The 24,642-nt window shown below is 49.3% G+C and overlaps 1 protein-coding gene across 3 annotated transcripts in view; it reads left to right on the top strand.

Moving 5' to 3' along the window:
• LOC115127348 (FSD1-like protein) overlaps window positions 1-24,642 on the top strand; it is a 94,115-nt gene that overhangs the window by 5,193 nt on the left and 64,280 nt on the right. For 2 of the 3 annotated variants that reach the window (XM_065017169.1, XM_065017168.1), the window contains exons 2-3: window positions 18,291-18,386; window positions 18,585-18,716. In XM_065017169.1, coding sequence (XP_064873241.1) covers window positions 18,291-18,386; window positions 18,585-18,716 — 228 coding nt within the window. The remainder of the gene's footprint in view (window positions 1-18,290; window positions 18,387-18,584; window positions 18,717-24,642) is intronic. The other variant, XM_065017170.1, reaches the window with a different exon arrangement.

The following is a 24,642-nucleotide window of genomic DNA, read 5'->3' as shown; positions in this document are numbered from 1 at the left end:
TATAACTGTTAGAGAGAGAGAGAGAGTCACACCGTGGTACAGGTCTATTATAACTGTTAGAGAGAGAGAGAGGTCACACCGTGGTACAGGTCTATTATAACTGTTAGAGAGAGAGAGAGAGGTCACACCGTGGTACAGGTCTATTATAACTGTTAGAGAGAAGGTCACACCGTGGTACAGGTCTATTATAACTGTTAGAGAGAGAGAGAGAGGTCACACCGTGGTACAGGTCTATTATAACTGTTAGAGAGAGAGAGAGGTCACACCGTGGTACAGGTCTATTATAACTGTTAGAGAGAGAGAGAGGTCACACCGTGGTACAGGTCTATTATAACTGTTAGAGAGAGAGAGAGAGGGTCTATTATAACTGTTAGAGAGAGAGAGAGGTCACACCGTGGTACAGGTCTATTATAACTGTTAGAGAGAGAGAGAGAGAGAGGTCACACCGTGGTACAGGTCTATTATAACTGTTAGAGAGAGAGAAGAAGAAAAAACACTTAAACAACACAATGTAACTCCAAGTCAATCACACTCCTGTGAAATCAAACTGTTCACTTAGGAAGCAACACTGATTGACAATACATAATAATAGACAACAGGTGGAAATTATAGGCAATTAGCAAGACACCTCCAATAAAGGAGTGGTTCTGCAGGTGGGGACCACAGACCACTTCTCAGTTCCTATGCTTCCTGTCTGATGTTTTGGTCACTTTTGAATGCTGGCGGTGCTTTCACTCTAGTGGTAGCATGAGACGGAGTCTACAACCCACACAAGTGGCTCAGGTAGTGTGTGGGGTGGTGTGGGATTGATGTGAGGTGGGATTGATGTGAGGTGGGATTGGTGTGAGGTGGGATTGGTATGGGGTAGAGATGGGATTGGTGTGGGGTGGGATTGGTGTGGGATTGGTGGGATTGGTGTGGGGTGGGATTGGTGTGGGGTGCGGGGTGGGATTGGTGTGGAGTGGGATTGGTGTGGGGTGCGAGGTGGGATTGGTGTGGGTGTGGGGGTGGGATTGGTGTGGGGTGTGGGGTGGGATTGGTGTGGGGTGTGATTGGTGTGGGTGTGGGGTGGGATTGGTGTGGGTTGCGGGGTGGGATTGGTGTGGGGTGCGGGGTGGGATTGGTGTGGGGTGGGGTGGGATTGGTGTGGGGTGCGGGGTGGGATTGGTGTGGGATTGGTGTTGGGTGTGGGGGTGTGATTGGTGTGGGGTGCGGGGTGGGATTGGTGTGGGGTGTGATTGGTGTGGGTTGCGGGGTGGGATTGGTGTGGGGTGCGGGGTGGGATTGGTGTGGGGTGTGGGGTGGGATTGGTGTGGGGTGTGGGGTGGGATTGTTGTGGGGTGGGATTGGTGTGGGGGTGTGATTGGTGTGGGATTGGTGTGGGTTGCGGGTGGGATTGGTGTGGGGGGGATTGGTGTGGGGGTGTGGGGTGGGATTGGTGTGGGTTGCGGGTGGGATTGGTGTGGGGGGGGGACCGTAGGTATCTTTTTACCGGTTCTTTGGTTTCTTCTTATCTTACTCATTGGTAGGCAGAAGTTTGGTCCAAATCAGATGTTGGGGACTAATATTGAATATGATCTGAATCCTATCAATTAAAATGGTCAGTCTTGGTGCAATCAATTTGCTTAACTTCTCAGAGATCAAATTATATTTCAACAAAATAATGTTTCAGGAATGCTACTCGTATCTTTTATTAACTACAGAACCGATTTCAGAATAATCTGAGATGGTGGGTGTCAGTGCTTTCTTTTGCTTTTTGAGGTGGAGCGACCCAGTAGGGTTAAGGAACGACCCGGTAGGGTTAAGGAACGACCCGGTAGGGTTATGGAGCGACCCGGTAGGGTTATGGAACGACCCGGTAGGGTTATGGAACGACCCGGTAGGGTTATGGAACGACCCGGTAGGGTTATGGAGCGACCCGGTAGGGTTATGGAGCGACCCGGTAGGGTTATCATCTTCCGGCGCCGACTGAGATGGCCGCCTCGCTTCGCGTTCCTAGGAAACTATGCAGTTTTTTGTTTTTTTACGTGTTATTTCTTACATTAGTACCCCAGGTCATCTTAGGTTTCATTACATACAGTCGAGAAGAACTACTGAATATAAGATCAGCGCCAACTCACCATCAGTACGACCAAGAATATGTTTTCCGCGACGCGGATCCGGTGTTCTGCCTTACAAACAGGACAACGGAATGGATCGCATGCAGCGACCCAAGGAAACGACTCCGAAAAAGAGGGAAACGAGGCGGTGTTCTGGTCAGACTCCGAAAAAGGGCACATCGCGCAGCACTCCCCAGCATTCTTCTTGCCAATGTCCAGTCTCTTGACAACAAGGTTGACGAAATCCGAGCAAGAGTAGCATTCCAGAGGGACATCAGAGACTGCAACGTTCTCTGCTTCACAGAAACATGGCTAACTGGGAAGACGCAATCCGAGGCGGTGCAGCCAACGGGTTTCTCCACGCATCGTGCCGACAGAAACAAACATCTTTCTGGTAAGAAGAGTGGCGGGCGTATGCCTCATGACTAACGAGACATGGTGTGATGAAGGAAACATACAGGAACTCAAATCCTTCTGTTCACCTGATTTAGAATTCCTCACAATCAAATGTAGACCGCATTATCTTCCAAGAGAATTCTCCTCGATTATAATCACAGCCGTATATATCCCCCAAGCAGACACATCGATGGCTCTGAACGAACTTTATTTAACTCTTTGCAAACTGGAAACCATTTATCCGGAGGCTGCATTCATTGTAGCTGGGGATTTTAACAAAGCTAATCTGAAAACAAGACTCCCTAAATTTTACCAGCATATTGATTGCGCAACCAGGGTGGTAAAACCTTGGATCATTGTTACTCTAACTTCCGCGACGCATATAAGGCCCTGCCCCGCCCCCTTTCGGAAAAGCTGACCACGACTCCATTTTGCTGATCCCTGCCTACAGGCAGAAACTTAAACAAGAGGCTCCCACGCTGAGGTCTGTCCAACGCTGGTCAGACCAAGCTGACTCCACACTCCAAGACTGCTTCCATCACGTGGACTGGGACATGTTTCGTATTGCGTCAGATGGAAATATTGACGAATACGCTGATTCGGTGTGCGAGTTCATTAGAACGTGCGTCGAAGATGTCGTTCCCATAGCAACGATAAAAACATTCCCAAACCAGAAACCGTGGATTGATGGCAGCATTCGCGTGAAACTGAAAGCGCGAACCACTGCTTTTAATCAGGGCAAGGTGTCTGGTAATATGTCCGAATATAAACAATGCAGCTATTCCCTCCGCAAGGCTATTAAACAAGCTAAGCGTCAGTACAGAGACAAAGTGGAATCTCAATTCAATGGCTCAGACACAAGAGGCATGTGGCAGGGTCTACAGTCAATCACGGACTACAAGAAGAAACCCAGCCCAGTCACGGACCAGGATGTCTTGCTCCCAGGCAGACTAAATCACTTTTTGCCCGCTTTGAGGACAATACAGTGCCACTGACACTGCCTGCAACGAAAACATGCAGTCTCTCCTTCACTGCAGCCGAGGTGAGTAAGACATTTAAACGTGTTAACCCTCGCAAGGCTGCAGGCCCAGACGGCATCCCCAGCCGCGCCCTCAGAGCATGCGCAGACCAGCTGGCCGGTGTGTTTACGGACATATTCAATCAATCCCTATACCAGTCTGCTGTTCCCACATGCTTCAAGAGGGCCACCATTGTTCCTGTTCCCAAGAAAGCTAAGGTAACTGAGCTAAACGACTACCGCCCCGTAGCACTCACTTCCGTCATCATGAAGTGCTTTGAGAGACTAGTCAAGGACCATATCACCTCCACCCTACCTGACACCCTAGACCCACTCCAATTTGCTTACCGCCCAAATAGGTCCACAGACGATGCAATCTCAACCACACTGCACACTGCCCTAACCCACCTGGACAAGAGGAATACCTATGTGAGAATGCTGTTCATCGACTACAGCTCGGCATTCAATACCATAGTACCCTCCAAGCTCGTCATCAAGCTCGAGACCCTGGGTCTCGACCCCGCCCTGTGCAACTGGGTACTGGACTTCCTGACGGGCCGCCCACAGGTGGTGAGGGTAGGCAACAACATCTCCTCCCCGCTGATCCTCAACACGGGGCCCCACAAGGGTGCGTTCTGAGCCCTCTCCTGTACTCCCTGTTCACCCACGACTGCGTGGCCATGCACGCCTCCAACTCAATCATCAAGTTTGCGGACGACACAACAGTGGTAGGCTTGATTACCAACAACGACGAGACGGCCTACAGGGAGGAGGTGAGGGCCCTCGGAGTGTGGTGTCAGGAAAATAACCTCACACTCAACGTCAACAAAACTAAGGAGATGATTGTGGACTTCAGGAAACAGCAGAGGAACACCCCTATCCACATCGATAGATCAGTAGTGGAGAGGGTAGCAAGTTTTAAGTTCCTCGGCATACACATCACAGACAAACTGAATTGGTCCACTCACACTGACAGCGTCGTGAAGAAGGCGCAGCAGCGCCTCTTCAACCTCAGGAGGCTGAAGAAATTCGGCTTGTCACCAAAAGCACTCACAAACTTCTACAGATGCACAATCGAGAGCATCCTGGCGGGCTGTATCACCGCCTGGTACGGCAACTGCTCCGCCCTCAACCGTAAGGCTCTCCAGAGGGTAGTGAGGTCTGCACAACGCATCACCGGGGCAAACTACCTGCCCTCCAGGACACCTACACCACCCGATGTTACAGGAAGGCCATAAAGATCATCAAGGACATCAACCACCCAAACCACTGCCTGTTCACCCCGCTATCATCCAGAAGGCGAGGTCAGTACAGGTGCATCAAAGCTGGGACCGAGAGACTGAAAACAGCTTCTATCTCAAGGCCATCAGACTGTTAAACAGCAATCACTAACATTGAGTGGCTGCTGCCAACACACTGTCATTGACACTGACCCAACTCCAGCCACTTTAATAATGGGAATTGATGGGAAATGATGTAAATATATCACTAGCCACTTTAAACAATGCTACCTTATATAATGTTACTTACCCTACACTATTCATCTCATATGCATATGTATATACTGTACTCTAGATCATCGACTGCATTCTTATGTCACTAGCCACTTTAACTATGCCACTTTGTTTACTTTGTCTACATACTCATCTCATATGTATATACTGTACTCGATACCATCTACTGTATGCTGCTCTGTACCATCACTCATTCATATATCCTTATGTACATATTCCTTATCCCCTTACACTGTGTATAAGACAGTAGTTTTGGAATTGTTAGTTAGATTACTTGTTGGTTATCACTGCATTGTCGGAACTAGAAGCACAAGCATTTCGCTACACTCGCATTAACATCTGCTAACCATGTGTATGTGACAAATAAAATAAAATTTGAATTTGAATTTGACCCGGTAGGGTCATGGAGCGACCCGGTAGGGTTATGGAACGACCCGGTAGGGTTATGGAGCGACCCGGTAGGGTTATGGAGCGACCCGGTAGGGTTATGGAGCGACCCGGTAGGGTTATGGAGCGACCCGGTAGGGTTATGGAATGACCCGGTAGGGTTATGGAACGACCCGGGTTATGTATAATCATATATACTAATACTCTGTCCCTAGTGTCGTGCAGCAGTTTTAAATAGAAGTGAAGCCTGATCCTCAAATCTGCCTAATCATGTCCTGTTGCTCAGTTGCACGGTCGCTCGCTCACTTGCTCGGTCCCACCGGGAACTCACACATGACATAACATACAGATACAAAATGCCCAAACATAGGGCTGGAGATTACACATCCCAAATGCCCAAACATAGGGCTGGAGATTACACATCCCAAATGCCCAAACATAGGGCTGGAGATTACACATCCCAAAATGCCCAAACATAGGGCTGGAGATTACACATCCCAAAATGCCCAAACATAGGGCTGGAGATTACACATCCCAAATGCCCAAACATAGGGCTGGAGATTACACATCCCAAAATGCCCAAACATAGGGCTGGAGATTACACATCCCAAATGCCCAAACATAGGGCTGGAGATTACACATCCCAAAATGCCCAAACATAGGGCTGGAGATTACACATCCCAAAATGCCCAAACATAGGGCTGGAGCTTACACATCCCAAAATGCCCAAACATAGGGCTGGAGTTTACACATCCCAAAATGCCCAAACATAGGGCTGGAGTTTACACATCCCAAAATGCCCAAACATAGGGCTGGAGATTACACATCCCAAAATGCCCAAACATAGGGCTGGAGATTACACATCCCAAAATGCCCAAACATAGGGCTGGAGATTACACATCCCAAAATGCCCAAACATAGGGCTGGAGATTACACATCCCAAAATGCCCAAACATAGGGCTGGAGATTACACATCCCAAAATGCCCAAACATAGGGCTGGAGATTACACATCCCAAAATGCCCAAACATAGGGCTGGAGATTACACATCCCAAATGCCCAAACATAGGGCTGGAGATTACACATCCCAAATGCCCAAACATAGGGCTGGAGATTACACATTACACATCCCAAAATGCCCAAATATAGGGCTGGAGATTACACATCCCAAATGCCCAAACATAGGGCTGGAGATTACACATCCCAAATGCCCAAACATAGGGCTGGAGATTACACATCCCAAAATGCCCAAACATAGGGCTGGAGATTACACATCCCAAAATGCCCAAACATAGGGCTGGAGATTACACATCCCAAAATGCCCAAACATAGGGCTGGAGATTACACATCCCAAAATGCCCAAACATAGGGCTGGAGATTACACATCCCAAAATGCCCAAACATAGGGCTGGAGATTACACATCCCAAAATGCCCAAACATAGGGCTGGAGATTACACATCCCAAAATGCCCAAACATAGGGCTGGAGATTACACATCCCAAAATGCCCAAACATAGGGCTGGAGATTACACATCCCAAAATGCCCAAACATAGGGCTGGAGATTACACATCCCAAAATGCCCAAACATAGGGCTGGAGATTACACATCCCAAATGCCCAAACATAGGGCTGGAGATTACACATCCCAAATGCCCAAACATAGGGCTGGAGATTACACATCCCAAATGCCCAAACATAGGGCTGGAGATTACACATCCCAAATGCCCAAACATAGGGCTGGAGATTACACATCCCAAAATGCCCAAACATAGGGCTGGAGATTACACATCCCAAATGTCCCTCAATGACTAGCCTTCAGCAATAATTAACATGCAGTATACATTAGTGTGTGTGGTGGGTATCTTAGACTGTCTATAGGCTGACCATGGGGCTCCATTAACATGTAGTATACATTAGTGTGTGTGGTGGGTATCTTAGACTGTCTATAGGCTGACCATGGGGCTCCATTAACATGTAGTATACATTAGTGTGTGTGGTGGGTATCTTAGACTGTCTATAGGCTGACCATGGGGCTCCATTAACATGCAGTATACATTGGCCATATTAGCTAACATACACAGAATGTAATGAATACATAATAAAGCCCTAAAGGTTTCTGTTTTTTAGAGAGTTTCCTGACGCCCATAATAATAATATGATGCGTCACAATGACCACAATGACCACAATGCAACACAATGACCACAATGCAACACAATGACCACAATGACCACAATGAAATACAATGACCACAATGCAACACAATGACCACAATGACCACAATGAAATACAATGACCACAATGACATACAATGACCACAATGCAACACAATGACCACAATGCAACACAATGACCACAATGCAACACAATGACCACAATGACCACAATGCAACACAATGACCACAATGAAATACAATGACCACAATGACCACAATGACCACAATGACCACAATGAAATACAATGACCACAATGACATACAATGACCACAATGCAACACAATGAAATACAATGACCACAATGACCACAATGCAACACAATGACCACAATGACCACAATGACCACAATGAAATACAATGACCACAATGAAATACAATGACCACAATGACCACAATGACCACAATGCAACACAATGACCACAATGAAATACAATGACCACAATGAAATACAATGACCACAATGACCACAATGACCACAATGCAACACAATGACCACAATGACCACAATGCAACACAATGACCACAATGCAACACAATGACCACAATGAAATACAATGACCACAATGACCACAATGAAATACAATGACCACAATGACCACAATGCAACACAATGACCACAATGACCACAATGACCACAATGCAACACAATGAAATACAATGACCACAATGACCACAATGCAACACAATGACCACAATGACCACAATGACCACAATGCAACACAATGACCACAATGCAACACAATGAAATACAATGACCACAATGCAACACAATGACCACAATGACCACAATGAAATACAATGACCACAATGACCACAATGACCACAATGCAACACAATGACCACAATGACCACAATGACCACAATGCAACACAATGAAATACAATGACCACAATGCAACACAATGAAATACAATGACCACAATGAAATACAAATGACCACAATGACCACAATGAAATACAATGACCACAATGACCACAATGACCACAATGCAACACAATGACCACAATGACCACAATGCAACACAATGACCACAATGACCACAATGACCACAATGCAACACAATGAAATACAATGACCACAATGCAACACAATGACCACAATGACCACAATGCAACACAATGAAATACAATGACCACAATGAAATACAATGACCACAATGACCACAATGACCACAATGCAACACAATGACCACAATGAAATACAATGACCACAATGAAATACAATGACCACAATGAAATACAATGAAATACAATGACCACAATGACCACAATGAAATACAATGACCACAATGACCACAATGAAATACAAATGACCACAATGAAATACAATGACCACAATGCAACACAATGACCACAATGACCACAATGACCACAATGAAATACAATGACCACAATGAAATACAATGACCACAATGACATACAATGACCACAATGACCACAATGACCACAATGACATACAATGACCACAATGACCACAATGACCACAATGCAACACAATGAAATACAATGACCACAATGCAACACAATGAAATACAATGACCACAATGCAACACAATGACCACAATGAAATACAATGACCACAATGAAATACAATGACCACAATGCAACACAATGACCACAATGACCACAATGACCACAATGACCACAATGACATACAATGACCACAATGCAACACAATGACCACAATGACCACAATGCAACACAATGAAATACAATGACCACAATGCAACACAATGAAATACAATGACCACATTGCAACACAATGACCACAATGAAATACAATGACCACAATGCAACACAATGAAATACAATGACCACAATGCAACACAATGAAATACAATGACCACAATGAAATACAATGACCACAATGAAATACAATGACCACAATGACCACAATGACCACAATGAAATACAATGACCACAATGAAATACAATGACCACAATGAAATACAATGACAATGACCACAATGACCACAATGACCACAATGAAATACAATGACCACAATGACATACAATAACCACAATGAAATACAATGACCACAATGACCACAATGACCACAATGACATACAATGACCACAATGACATACAATGAAATACAATGACCACAATGACCACAATGAAATACAATGACCACAATGAAATACAATGACCACAATGACCACAATGAAATACAATGACCACAATGACATACAATGACCACAATGACCACAATGACCACAATGACATACAATGAAATACAATGACCACAATGACCACAATGACATACAATGACCACAATGACCACAATGAAATACAATGACCACAATGACATACAATGACCACAATGACCACAATGACCACAATGACATACAATGACCACAATGAAATACAATGACCACAATGACCACAATGACCACAATGAAATACAATGACCACAATGACACAATGACCACAATGAAATACAATGACCACAATGACCACAATGAAATACAAATGACCACAATGACCACAATGAAATACAATGACCACAATGACCACAATGACCACAATGAAATACAAATGACCACAATGACCACAATGCAACACAATGACCACAATGCAACACAATGACCACAATGAAATACAAATGACCACAATGACCACAATGCAACACAATGACCACAATGACCACAATGACCACAATGCAACACAATGACCACAATGCAACACAATGACCACAATGAAATACAATGACCACAATGACCACAATGAAATACAATGACCACAATGACCACAATGCAACACAATGACCACAATGACCACAATGCAACACAATGACCACAATGACCACAATGCAACACAATGACCACAATGAAATACAATGACCACAATGACCACAATGACCACTGACCACAATGACCACAATTTTAGACCCCTAAGGCTTATTTCCATTGCAGTTCTTTCAGGTAGGCAACATTGACAGTTTACAGTCGTGGCCAAAAGTTTTCAGAAAGACACAAATATTCATTTCCACAAAGTTCGCTGCTGAAGTATAATTACAAGCATTTCATAAGTGTCAAAGGCTTTTATTGACAATTACATGAAGTTGATGCAAACAGAATATTTGCAGTGTTGACCCTTCTTTTTCAAGACCTCTGCAATCCACCCTCGCATGCTGTCAATTAACTTCTGGGCCACATCCTGACTGATGGTAGCCCATTCTTTCATAATCAATGCTTGGAGTTTGTCAGAATTTGTGGGGTTTTGTATGTCCACCCGCCTCTTGAGGATTGACCACAAATTCTCAATGAGATTAAGGTCTGGGGAGTTTCCTGGCCATGGACCCAAAATATCGATGTTTTTTTGTTCCCTGAGCCACTTAGTTATTACTTTTGCCTTATGGCAAGGTGCTCCATCATGCTGGAAATGGCATTGTTCGTCACCAAACTGTTCCTGGATGGTTGGGAGAAGTTACTCTCGGAGGATGTGTTGGTACCATTCTTTATTCATGGCTGTGTTCTTAGGCAAAATTGTGAGTGAGCCCACTCCCTTGGCTGAGAAGCAACCCCACACATTCTTGGTCTCAGGATGCTTTACTGTTGGCATGACACAGGACTGATGGTAGCGCTCACCTCGTCTTCTCCGGACAAGCTTTTTTCCAGATGCCCCAAACAATCGGAAAAGGGATTCATCAGAGAAAATGACTTAGGTTTCTTTGCTGCCCTTCTTGACACCAGGCCATCCTCCAAAAGTCTTTGCCTCACTGTGTGTGCAGATGCACTCACACCTGCCTGCTGCCATTCCTAACTGGTGTACTGGTTTGGGGTTTCAGTTCATTTGCATGGCAAAGAGGTACTTTGTAATTAATTGCAATTCATCTGATCACTCTTCATAACATTCTGGAGTATATGCAAATTGCCATCATACAAACTGAGGCAGCAGACTTTGTGAAAATTAATATTTGTGTCATTCTCCAAACTTTTGTCCACGACTGTAGACTGATGCAATGACAGGACTGGGGTCATAAAGGAGACCGAACCATAACTAGTGCTGTAGTCCTTCTTTTTTCCATGTGTTGACATGAACTCTGGAGCAGGTGATGGCAACTGTTCAGTAGATTTCAGTACAGTTCAGTACAGTAGTACAGTTCAGTAGATTTCAGTACAGTTCAGTACAGTAGTACAGTTCAGTAGATTTCAGTACAGTAGTACAGTTCAGTAGATTTCAGTACAGTTCAGTACAGTTAGTACAGTTCAGTACAGTAGTACAGTTCAGTAGATTTCAGTACAGTAGTACAGTTCAGTAGTACAGTTCAGTAGATTTCAGTACAGTAGTACAGTTCAGTACAGTTCAGTACAGTAGTACAGTTCAGTAGTAGATTTCAGTACAGTAGTACAGTTCAGTAGATTTCAGTACAGTTCAGTAGATTTCAGTACAGTAGTACAGTTCAGTACAGTTCAGTACAGTTCAGTACAGTAGTACAGTTCAGTAGTAGATTTCAGTACAGTAGTACAGTTCAGTAGTAGATTTCAGTACAGTAGTACAGTTCAGTAGATTTCAGTACAGTAGTACAGTTCAGTAGATTTCAGTACAGTAGTACAGTTCAGTAGTAGATTTCAGTACAGTAGTACAGTTCAGTAGATTTCAGTACAGTAGTACAGTTCAGTAGATTTCAGTACAGTAGTACAGTTCAGTAGATTTCAGTACAGTAGTACAGTTCAGTACTAGATTTCAGTACCGTGGAAGGGAGGACAGTAGCAGGAGGAGACACTATGAGTTCCCACTGTAGCCAGTTCAATTGCAGTAATACCATTACTGATTGGTCTGTTATTCTGTTACCGATTTGGTATCGGAATGAAGATTTTTAATACATAAAAATGTATATTATTCAAATCAAATCAAATCAAATTTTATTTGTCACATACACATGGTTAGCAGATGTTAATGCGAGTGTAGCGTGGATAGGGGGGTGTTCCCTCTGCTGTTTCCTGAAGTCCACAATCATCTCCTTAGTTTTGTTGACGTTGAGTTATTAAATACACTAATTGGTAGGTCTAGCTTTACTTGTTACTTCTGTGGACTTTTTCCTCCCTCCTGAGGGAGAGAAGTTAGAAAATATCTTAAAAATACGGTATCTGGGTTTTTTGGTAACAGAATTACAAAGCAATGTTTCTTAAATAGAAATCTAAGTGTTGATGTTAGATGGCAGGGGTCTTCAACATGGTGTTTTGATGTCAGGGGTCTTCAACACGATGGTGTTTTGATGTCAGGGGTCTTCAACACGATGGTGTTTTGATGTCAGGGGTCTTCAACATGGTGTTTTGATGTCAGGGGTCTTCAACATGGTGTTTTGATGTCAGGGGTCTTCAACACGATGGTGTTTTGATGTCAGGGGTCTTCAACACGATGGTGTTTTGATGTCAGGGGTCTTCAACACGATGGTGTTTTGATGTCAGGGGTCTTCAACATGATGTTTTGATGTCAGGGGTCTTCAACATGATGTTTTGATGTCAGGGGTTTTCAACATGATGTTTTGATGTCAGGGTCTTCAACATGATGTTTTGATGTCAGGGGTCTTCAACATGGTGTTTTGATGTCAGGGGTCTTCAACATGGTGTTTTGATGTCAGGGGTCTTCAACATGGTGTTTTGATGTCAGGGGTCTTCAACATGATGTTTTGATGTCAGGGGTCTTCAACACGATGGTGTTTTGATGTCAGGGGTCTTCAACACGATGGTGTTTTGATGTCAGGGGTCTTCAACACGATGGTGTTTTGATGTCAGGGGTCTTCAACACGATGGTGTTTTGATGTCAGAGGTCTTCAACACGATGGTGTTTTGATGTCAGGGGTCTTCAACACGATGGCGTTTTGATGTCAGGGGTCTTCAACACGATGGCGTTTTGATGTCAGGGGTCTTCAACACAATGGTGTTTTGATGTCAGGGGTCTTCAACACAATGGTGTTTTGATGTCAGGGGTCTTCAACATGGTGTTTTGATGTCAGGGGTCTTCAACACGATGGTGTTTTGATGTCAGGGGTCTTCAACACGATGATGTTTTGATGTCAGGGGTCTTCAACACGATGGTGTTTTGATGTCAGGGGTCTTCAACACGATGGTGTTTTGATGTCAGGGGTCTTCAACACGATGGTGGTGTTTTGATGTCAGGGGTCTTCAACATGGTGTTTTGATGTCAGGGGTCTTCAACACAATGGTGTTTTGATGTCAGGGGTCTTCAACATGGTGTTTTGATGTCAGGGGTCTTCAACACGATGGTGGTGTTTTGATGTCAGGGGTCTTCAACATGGTGTTTTGATGTCAGGGGTCTTCAACATGGTGTTTTGATGTCAGGGGTCTTCAACACGATGGTGGTGTTTTGATGTCAGGGGTCTTCAACACGATGGTGTTTTGACGTATTTTCTGGTGATGTTTGGATTTCTAACACTCATTTTCCTTCTGTTTGACCAGAAATCTAAGACCATTTTTTAATGTCCCCTTTTTGAAGATGCAACACGATTGAACAAATATCTCTACGCCTTAATCCCCCCCCAAAAAAAATATATACATAAACTCGTATCGTTCATTTGACACCCAATTTGATATGCTCCTTATAAACGTCACACGTTGGTGCTCATGGGTCCTTTTTCCACGAACGTGACCCCTGTGCACTATATAAAGAATACGGTTCCCAGGCAACACTGCGTTGGTGCCAGATACCCACCCACATAGAAGACAGTACAACGACCACGGTTCCCATTCCCTAGGCAGTCCAAGTAGAGAGTCGAGCAGTTGTGAGGTTTCAGCATGACTTGTTATGTAGGCCATTCACAACCAGCCTTTAGGGTGATTTCATCATAATGTGGGTTACTGAATATGACTCCATTTTATAGAAACACCGGAAAGATTAGGCCAAATTTATACAAATCATGTGTAGCCTGGACTATGTGCGGCCATAGTTCAACAGAAGGCTTGTCAGCTCTCTACACACAGCACTGGGCTTTAAATGACGAGTGGAACTGCATGTGCTGATCCTGAATCTGTCACTGGCAGCCGGTACAGAAACGCTGCCGCTGAAGCCTGGAGGTGCCCTGGCTGGAGGTGACCTGGCTGGTTGGCTGGAGGTGCCCTGGCTGGAGGTGCCCTGGCTGGGAGGCTGGAGGTGCCCTGGCTGGAGGTGCCCTGGCTGGGAGGCTGGAGGTGCCCTGGCTGTGTGGCTGGAGGTGCCCTGGCTGGATGTGCCTTGGCTGGAGGTGCCCTGGCTGGAGGTGCCCTGGCTGGAGGTGCCCTGGCTGGAGGTGCCCTGGCTGGAGGTGCCCTGGCTGGTTGGCTGGAGGTGCCCCGGCTGGAGGTGCCCTGGCTGTGAGGCTGGAGGTGCCCTGGCTGGAGGTGCCCTGGCTGTGAGGCTGGAGGTGCCCTGGCTGTGAGGTGCCCTGGCTGGGAGACTGGAGGTGCCCTGGCTGGGAGGCTGGAGGTGCCCTGGCTGTGTGGCTGGAGGTGCCCTGGCTGGAGGTGCCTTGGCTGGAGGTGCCCTGGCAGGAGGTGCCCTGGCTGGTTGGCTGGAGGTGCCCTGGCTGGGAGGCTGGAGGTGCCCTGGCTGGGAGGCTGGAGGTTCCCTGGCTGGTTGGCTGGTGGTTCCCTGGCTGTGTGGCTGGTGGTTCCCTGGCTGTGTGGCTGTGTGGCTGGAGGTGCCCTGGCTGGTTGGCTGGTGGTTCCCTGGCTGTGTGGCTGGTGGTTCCCTGGCTGTGTGGCTGTGTGGCTGGAGGTGCCCTGGCTGGTTGGCTGGTGGTTCCCTGGCTGTGTGGCTGGTGGTTCCCTGGCTGTGTGGCTGTGTGGCTGGAGGTGCCCTGGCTGTGTGGCTGGAGGTGCCCTGGCTGTGTGGCTGGTGGTTCCCTGGCTGTGTGGCTGGTGGTTCCCTGGCTGTGTGGCTGTGTGGCTGGAGGTGCCCTGGCTGGTTGGCTGGTGGTTCCCTGGCTGTGTGGCTGGAGGTGCCCTGGCTGGTTGGCTGGTGGTTCCCTGGCTGGTTGGCTGGTGGTTCCCTGGCTGGTTGGCTGGTGGTTCCCTGGCTGGTTGGCTGGTGGTTCCCTGGCTGGAGGAGCCCTGGCTGGTTGGCTGTGTGGCTGGAGGTGCCCTGGCTGTGTGGCTGGTGGTTCCCTGGCTGGTTGGCTGGTGGTTCCCTGGCTGGAGGAGCCCTGGCTGGTTGGCTGTGTGGCTGGAGGTGCCCTGGCTGGTTGGCTGGTGGTTCCCTGGCTGGTTGGCTGGAGGTTCCCTGGGTGGAGGTGCCCTGGCTGGTTGGCTGGTGGTTCCCTGGCTGGTTGGCTGGTGGTTCCCTGGCTGTGTGGCTGGAGGTTCCCTGGCTGTGAGGCTGGAGGTGCCCTGGCTGTGAGGCTGGAGGTTCCCTGGCTGGAGGTGCCCCTGCTGGAGGTGCCCTGGCTGTGAGGCTGGAGGTGCCCTGGCTGTGAGGTGCCCTGGCTGGGAGGCTGGAGGTGCCCTGGCTGGGAGGCTGGAGGTGCCCTGGCTGGGAGGCTGGAGGTGCCCTGGCTGGTTGGCTGGTGGTTCCCTGGCTGTGTGGCTGGTGGTTCCCTGGCTGGAGGTGCCTTGGCTGGAGGTGCCCTGGCTGGTTGGCTGGAGGTGCCCTGGCTGGGAGGCTGGAGGTTCCCTGGCTGTGTGGCTGGTGGTTCCCTGGCTGTGTGGCTGGTGGTTCCCTGGCTGTGTGGCTGTGTGGCTGGTGGTTCCCTGGCTGTGTGGCTGGTGGTTCCCTGGCTGTGTGGCTGTGTGGCTGGTGGTTCCCTGGCTGTGTGGCTGTGTGGCTGGAGGTGCCCTGGCTGTGAGGCTGGAGGTGCCCTGGCTGTGTGGCTGGAGGTTTCCTGGCTGTGTGGCTGGTGGTTCCCTGGCTGTGTGGCTGGTGGTTCCCTGGCTGTGTGGCTGGTGGTTCCCTGGCTGTGTGGCTGGAGGTGCCCTGGCTGGTTGGCTGGTGGTTCCCTGGCTGTGTGGCTGGAGGTGCCCTGGCTGTGAGGCTGGAGGTGCCCTGGCTGTGAGGTTGGCTGGGAGGCTGGAGGTGCCCTGGCTGGGAGGCTGGTGGTTCCCTGGCTGGGTGGCTGGAGGTGCCCTGGCTGGTTGGCTGGTGGTTCCCTGGCTGTGTGGCTGGTGGTTCCCTGGCTGGAGGTTCCTGGCTGGAGGTGCCCTGGCTGGTTGGCTGGAGGTGCCCTGGCTGGGAGGCTGGAGGTTCCCTGGCTGTGTGGCTGGTGGTTCCCTTGTGTGGCTGGTGGTTCCCTGGCTGTGTGGCTGTGTGGCTGGTGGTTCCCTGGCTGTGTGGCTTTTCCATCACTGTGTGGCTGTGTTGGTGGTTCCCTGGCTGTGTGGCTGTGTGGCTGGAGGTGCCCTGGCTGTGAGGCTGGAGGTGCCCTGGCTGTGTGGCTGGAGGTTTCCTGGCTGTGTGGCTGGTGGTTCCCTGGCTGTGTGGCTGGTGGTTCCCTGGCTGTGTGGCTGGTGGTTCCCTGGCTGTGTGGCTGGAGGTGCCCTGGCTGGTTGGCTGGTGGTTCCCTGGCCCATGGTTGGCTGGTGGTTCCCTGGCTGTGTGGCTGGTGGTTCCCTGGCTGTGTGGCTGGTGGTTCCCTGGCTGGTTGGCTGGTGGTTCCCTGGCTGGTTGGATGGAGGTTCCCTGGCTGGAGGAGCCCTGGCTGGTTGGCTGTGTGGCTGGTCCTGGCTGTGAGGTTCCCTGGCTGGTTGGTGGTTCCCTGGCTGGTGGCTGTGTGGCTGGTGGTTCCCTGGCTGGTTGGCTGGTGGTTCCCTGGCTGGTTGGCTGGATTTGGCTGGAGGTGCCCTGGCTGGTTGGCTGGTGGTTCCTGGAATACAATGGTTGGCTGGTGGTTACCTGGTGTGTTGATGGATTTTCCCTGGCTGGTTGGCTGGTGGTTCCCTGGCTGGATGTGCCCTGGCTGGTTGGCTGGTGGTTCCCTGGCTGGTTGGCTGGTGGTTCCCTGGCTGGTTGGCTGGAGGTGCCCTGGCTGGTTGGCTGGTGGTTCCCTGGCTGGTTGGCTGGAGGTTCCCTGGCTGGTTGGCTGGTGGTTCCCTGGCTGGTTGGCTGGTGGTTCCCTGGCTGGTTGGCTGGTGGTTCCCTGGCTGGTTGGCTGGTGGTTGCCTGGCTGGTTGGCTGGTGGTTCCCTGGCTGTGTGGCTGGAGGTGCCCTGGCTGTGTGGCTGTGTGGCTGGAGGTGCCCTGGCTGTGTGGCTGTGTGGCTGGTGGTTCCCTGGCTGGGTAAATCTGTATGGACAAAACAGTGGACGAGGGGTCCAGACCTAGGTTCTTATACCGGCTAGTATACTACTTGATAATAAGTTACTCGTTGTCTTTTGCATCACACTAGTTTGTCCACTTTATTGTAATCCTGCTGTGTGGATTCTGACTGGCACTTCTGATGATGGTAAGGAAGTCACAGTCCCATTTCTCCCTATGCCTGAGGCAGGGCAGGCGCCGTATGGTAGCAACCTAGAGGACAGTCAGTCAGTCAGGGTCCTGAACATAGAGGGAGGTTATAACTGGTCATGAGTGAACTTCTAACACGGAAACAAACCTGACAAGCAATTTGAACATGTGATTGATTATCCTGAAATACAATAGTAGGCCGATGTATTGATGGATTTTCAACGTATTGATGGATTTTCAATGTATTGATGGATTGCAGACACATGATGTGTCTGTCTTTCAGGAGGCCCTACAGAGGATAATAACCACGTTGGCCAATAAAAATGAGGACCTCCATAACTTCATGGAAACACTTAGTCACTCTCTGGCCGGTGTCCAGGTAAGACACATAATAATGTAATTACATTAAACACAACATGAAGCAATATTAACCGTGAAATCACAATTTTGTACAGTAACTTCCAAATATGCCATATTAATCAATCAAATCATCAAATATGAAATGTTAATCTATAGAGTAGTGAGGCAGAGATTGATTCCGGGTGCAGAGATGAATCAATATGTGTGATTGTGACAGGTGAACTCCACACAGGTGGTGTCCGACCTGGAGGAGGAGTTTGACAGGTTATTCACCATCCTGGTTGAGATGAAGGAGAGCATGATCAACACCATCAAACAGGAAGGGGCCAAGAAGACACAGGAAATACAGGTACCTGACCCCTAACCCCTGACCCCTAACCCAACACCATCAAACAGGAAGGGGCCAAGAAGACACAGGAAATACAAGTACCTGACCCCTGACCCCTAACCCTTAACCCAACACCATCAAACAGGAAGGGGCCAGAAGGCTCACAAGCTACAGGTACCTGACCCCTAACCCAACAGCATCAAACAGGAAGGGGCCAGAAGGCTCACGAGCTACAGGTACCTGACCCTAAACCCAACCTTAACCCAAACCCCAACACACAGGAATAGGTCTGTAAATCCTAGGAGCTACAGGGATCAACAGACAGCCTACTACTGTCTCATGTCCCTGTGACCTACTACAGACTGAGAGGATTTGTCTCATGTCCCTGTGACCTACTACAGACTGAGAGGATATGTCTCATGTCCCTGTGACCTACTACAGACTGAGAGGACTTGTCTCATGTCCCTGTGACCTACTACAGACTGAGAGGACTTGTCTCATGTCCCTGTGACCTACTACAGACTGAGAGGATTTGTCTCATGTCCCTGTGACCTACTACAGACTGAGAGGATTTGTCTCATGTCCCTGTGACCTACTACAGACTGAGAGGACTTGTCTCATGTCCCTGTGACCTACTACAGACTGAGAGGATTTGTCTCATGTCCCTGTGACCTACTACAGACTGAGAGGACTTGTCTCATGTCTATGTGACCTACTACAGACTGAGAGGACTTGTCTCATGTCTATGTGACCTACTACAGACTGAGAGGACTTGTGTCATGTCCCTGTGACATACTACAGACTGAGAGGACTTGTCTCATGTGTACAGTAGTGAATGCAATACCTGGGAGGCTGCTGTGACGTGTGTATCTGGCATCAACCCTGGTGTGTATCTGGCATCAACCCTGGTGTGTGTTTATCTGGCATCAGCCCTGGTGTGTATCTGGCATCAACCCTGGTGTGTGTGTGTATCTGGCATCAACCCTGGTGTGTATCTGGCATCAACCCTGGTGTGTATCTGGCATCAACCCTGGTGTGTGTTTATCTGGCATCAGCCCTGGTGTGTATCTGGCATCAACCCTGGTGTGTATCTGGCATCAACCCTGGTGTGTGTCTGGCATCAGCCCTGGTGTGTGTGTATCTGGCATCAACCCTGGTGTGTGTGTGTGTGTGTGTGTATATCTGGCATCAACCCTGGTATGTGTGTGTGTCTGACATCAGCCCTGGTGTGTGTCTGGCATCAGCCCTGGTGTGTGTGTGTATCTGGCATCAACCCTGGTGTGTGTGTGTATCTGGCATCAACCCTGGTGTGGTTGTGTATCTGGCATCAACCCTGGTGTGTGTGTGTGTCTGGCATCAGCCCTGGTGTGTGTGTGTGTGTGTGTCTGGCATCAGCCCTGGTGTGTGTGTGTGTATCTGGCATCAACCCTGGTGTGTGTGTGTGTGTGTGTGTGTGTGTGTATCTGGCATCAACCCTGGTGTGTGTGTGTGGGTGTGTATCTGGCATCAACCCTGGTGTGTGTGTGTGTGTGTGTATCTGGCATCAGCCCTGGTGTGTGTGTGTGTGTATCTGGCATCAACCCTGGTGTGGGTGTGTATCTGGCATCAACCCTGGTGTGTGTGTGTGTGTATCTGGCATCAGCCCTGGTGTGTGTGTGTGTATCTGGCATCAACCCTGGTGTGTGTGTGTGGGTGTGTATCTGGCATCAGCCCTGGTGTGTGTGTGTGTATCTGGCATCAACCCTGGTGTGTGTGTGTGGGTGTGTATCTGGCATCAGCCCTGGTGTGTGTGTGTGTGTGTGTGTGTGTGTGTGTCTGGCATCAACCCTGGTGTGTGTGTGTGTATCTGGCGTCTTCTCAGGAATTTACGACCTCTGACCACAGCAGCCTAGTTGAAGGAGGCAAGGGGGGGGGTTGCTATACTCAGAGGCCAACGTCATGACACCCTCTACCCCCTCTCACCCCTCTACTCCTCTCACTCCTCTACCCCTCCCTCAGACAGCCTGGGGTGTGTGTGATGTTGTAGTGTCTCCATACACCCCTCTCACCCCTCTCTCTGACAGCCTGGGGTGTGTGTGATGTTGTAGTGTCTCATACACCCCTCTCACCCCTCTCTCTGACAGCCTGGGGTGTGTGTGATGTTATAGTGTCTCCATACACCCCTCTCACCCCTCTCTCTGACAGCCTGGGGTGTGTGTGATGTTGTAGTGTCTCCATACACCCCTCTCACCCCTCTCTCTGACAGCCTGGGGTGTGTGTGATGTTGTAGTGTCTCCATACACCCCTCTCACCCCTCTCTCTGACAGCCTGGGGTGTGTGTGATGTTGTAGTGTCTCCATACACCCCTCTCTGACAGCCTGGGGTGTGTGTGATGTTGTAGTGTCTCCATACACCCCTCTCACCCCTCTCTCTGACAGCCTGGGGTGTGTGTGATGTTGTAGTGTCTCCATACACCCCTCTCACCCCTCTCTCAGACAGCCTGGGGTGTGTGTGATGTTGTAGTGTCTCCATACACCCCTCTCGCCCCTGTCACCCCTCTCACAGACAGCCTGGGGTGTGTGTGATGTTGTAGTGTCTCCATACACCCCTCTCTCTGACAGCCTGGGGTGTGTGTGATGTTGTAGTGTATCCATACACCCCTCTCACCCCTCTCTCTGACAGCCTGGGGTGTGTGTGATGTTGTAGTGTATCCATACACCCCTCTCACCCCTCTCTCTGACAGCCTGGGGTGTGTGTGATGTTGTAGCGTCTCCATTCACCCCTCTCTCTGACAGCCTGGGGTGTGTGTGATGTTGTAGCGTCTCCATACACCCCTCTCTCTGACAGCCTGGGGTGTGTGTGATGTTGTAGCGTCTCCATACACCCCTCTCTCTGACAGCCTGGGGTGTGTGTGATGTTGTAGTGTATCCATACACCCCTCTCACCCCTCTCTCTGACAGCCTGGGGTGTGTGTGATGTTGTAGTGTCTCCATACACCCCTCTCTCTGACAGCCTGGGGTGTGTGTGATGTTGTAGTGTATCCATACACCCCTCTCACCCCTCTCTCTGACAGCCTGGGGTGTGTGTGATGTTGTAGTGTATCCATACACCCCTCTCACCCCTCTCTCTGACAGCCTGGGGTGTGTGTGATGTTGTAGTGTCTCCATACACCCCTCTCTCAGACAGCCTGGGGTGTGTGTGATGTTGTAGCGTCTCCATACACCCCTCTCTCTGACAGCCTGGGGTGTGTGTGATGTTGTAGTGTCTCCATACACCCCTCTCTCTGACAGCCTGGGGTGTGTGTGATGTTGTAGTGTCTCCATACACCCCTCTCACCCCTCTCTAAGACAGCCTGGGGTGTGTGTGATGTTGTAGTGTCTCCATACACCCCTCTCACCCCTCCCTCAGACAGCCTGGGGTGTGTGTGATGTTGTAGTGTCTCCATACACCCCTCTCTCAGACAGCCTGGGGTGTGTGTGATGTTGTAGTGTCTCCATACACCCCTCTCACCCCTCCCTCAGACAGCCTGGGGTGTGTGTGATGTTGTAGTGTCTCCATACACCCCTCTCACCCCTCTCTCTGACAGCCTGGGGTGTGTGTGATGTTGTAGTGTATCCATACACCCCTCTCTCAGACAGCCTGGGGTGTGTGTGATGTTGTAGTGTATCCATACACCCCTCTCACCCCTCTCTCTGACAGCCTGGGGTGTGTGTGATGTTGTAGTGTCTCCATTACACCCCTCTCTCAGACAGCCTGGGGTGTGTGTGATGTTGTAGTGTCTCCATACACCCCTCTCACCCCTCTCTCTGACAGCCTGGGGTGTGTGTGATGTTGTAGTGTCTCCATACACCCCTCTCACCCCTCTCTCTGACAGCCTGGGGTGTGTGTTATGTTGTAGTGTCTCCATACACCCCTCTCATCCCTCTCTCTGACAGCCTGGGGTGTGTGTGATGTTGTAGTGTCTCCATACACCCCTCTCACCCCTCTCTCTGACAGCCTGGGGTGTGTGTGATGTTGTAGTGTCTCCATACACCCCTCTCTCAGACAGCCTGGGGTGTGTGTGATGTTGTAGTGTCTCCATACACCCCTCTCACCCCTCTCTCTGACAGCCTGGGGTGTGTGTGATGTTGTAGTGTCTCCATACACCCCTCTCTCAGACAGCCTGGGGTGTGTGTGATGTTGTAGTGTCTCCATACACCCCTCTCCCCCTCTCTCTGACAGCCTGGGGTGTGTGTGATGTTGTAGTGTCTCCATACACCCTCTCTCTCTCAGACAGCCTGGGGTGTGTGTGATGTTGTAGTGTCTCCATACACCCCTCTCACCCCTCTCTCTGACAGCCTGGGGTGTGTGTGATGTTGTAGTGTCTCCATACACCCCTCTCACCCCTCTCTCTGACAGCCTGGGGTGTGTGTGATGTTGTAGTGTCTCCATACACCCCTCTCACCCCTCTCTCAGACAGCCTGGGGTGTGTGTGATGTTGTAGTGTATCCATACACCCCTCTCACCCCTCTCTCAGACAGCCTGGGGTGTGTGTGACGTCATCGTGCTGCTATGGCAGTTCTCTGGCCAACTCTCTAAGTCGATTGAGCAGGAACAAAAAGTGTCTGAAATTACCCCCAGATATGAGATTCCCCATTGTCCCTCTTTGTAGGGTGAGCGCTGCCTGGTATTCTGTTTCCCCGTTACATCCAACTCACTTCACACCCAGTATCAACTCGCATACTCATGTCTCATCATGTGACTCAGGAAAACATGTATTTTCATCAGTTAAATTAATAACATACACCTGTTTTTGTTTAATTTATTCTAAGTTGTTAAATGCGTGCCAGTGGCACCGACCTTTTTGAATGACTAAACCACAGCATGACCATCATGTTGTTCATGATTCCTTTTCATTCAACACTCAAGAGCTAGACTTTGTTTTGCCAGCATTCACCAGTACTATGAGTTTGTCTGTCTAGACTTTGTTTTGCCAGCATTCACCAGTACTATGAGTTTGTCTGTCAGCTGACGAACCAAAATGTTATTGTGTCACTGTGAGCTTATCTAGCCTTTACCAACCAAGAAGGTGTTCTGTTAACCCCCCCCCCCCCCCCCTCTCTGGTCCTCTCTCCTTGGGGTAATCATTCCGTCCCCCCCCCTCTCTGGTCCTCTCTCCTTGGGGTAATCGTTCCATTTCCCCCTCTCTGGTCCTCTCTCCTTGGGGTAATCGTTCCGTATCCCCCCCTCTCTGGTCCTCTCTCCTTGGGGTAATCATTCCGTCCCCCTCTCTGGTCCTCTCTCCTTGGGGTAATCGTTCCATTTCCCCCTCTCTGGTCCTCTCTCCTTGGGGTAATCATTCCGTTTCCCCCTCTCTGGTCCTCTCTCCTTGGGGGTAATCATTCCATTTCCCCCTCTCTGGTCCTCTCTCCTTGGGGTAATCGTTCCATTTCCCCCTCTCTGGTCCTCTCTCCTTGGGGTAATCGTTCCATTTCCCCCTCTCTGGTCCTCTCTCCTTGGGGTAATCGTTCCATTTCCCCCTCTCTGGTCCTCTCTCCTTGGGGTAATCGTTCCGTTTCCCCTCTCTGGTCCCCTCTCCTTGGGGTAATCATTCCATTTCCCCCTCTCTGGTCCTCTCTCCTTGGGGTAATCATTCCATTTCCCCTCTCTGGTCCTCTCTCCTTGGGGTAATCATTCCATTTCCCCCTCTCTGGTCCTCTCTCCTTGGGGTAATCGTTCCGTATCCCCCCCCCCTCTCTGGTCCTCTCTCCTTGGGGTAATCGTTCCATTTCCCCCTCTGGTCCTCTCTCCTTGGGGTAATCGTTCCATTTCCCCCTCTCTGGTCCTCTCTCCTTGGGGTAATCGTTCCATTTCCCCCTCTCTGGTCCTCTCTCCTTGGGGTAATCGTTCCATTTCCCCCTCTCTGGTCCTCTCTCCTTGGGGTAATCGTTCCATTTCCCCCTCTCTGGTCCTCTCTCCTTGGGGTAAT

Source organism: Oncorhynchus nerka, linkage group LG4 (genome assembly GCF_034236695.1).
Source record: "Oncorhynchus nerka isolate Pitt River linkage group LG4, Oner_Uvic_2.0, whole genome shotgun sequence".
NCBI classification, from domain to species: Eukaryota; Metazoa; Chordata; class Actinopteri; order Salmoniformes; family Salmonidae; genus Oncorhynchus; species Oncorhynchus nerka.
This window is presented reverse-complemented; position numbering and strand designations above follow the sequence as displayed.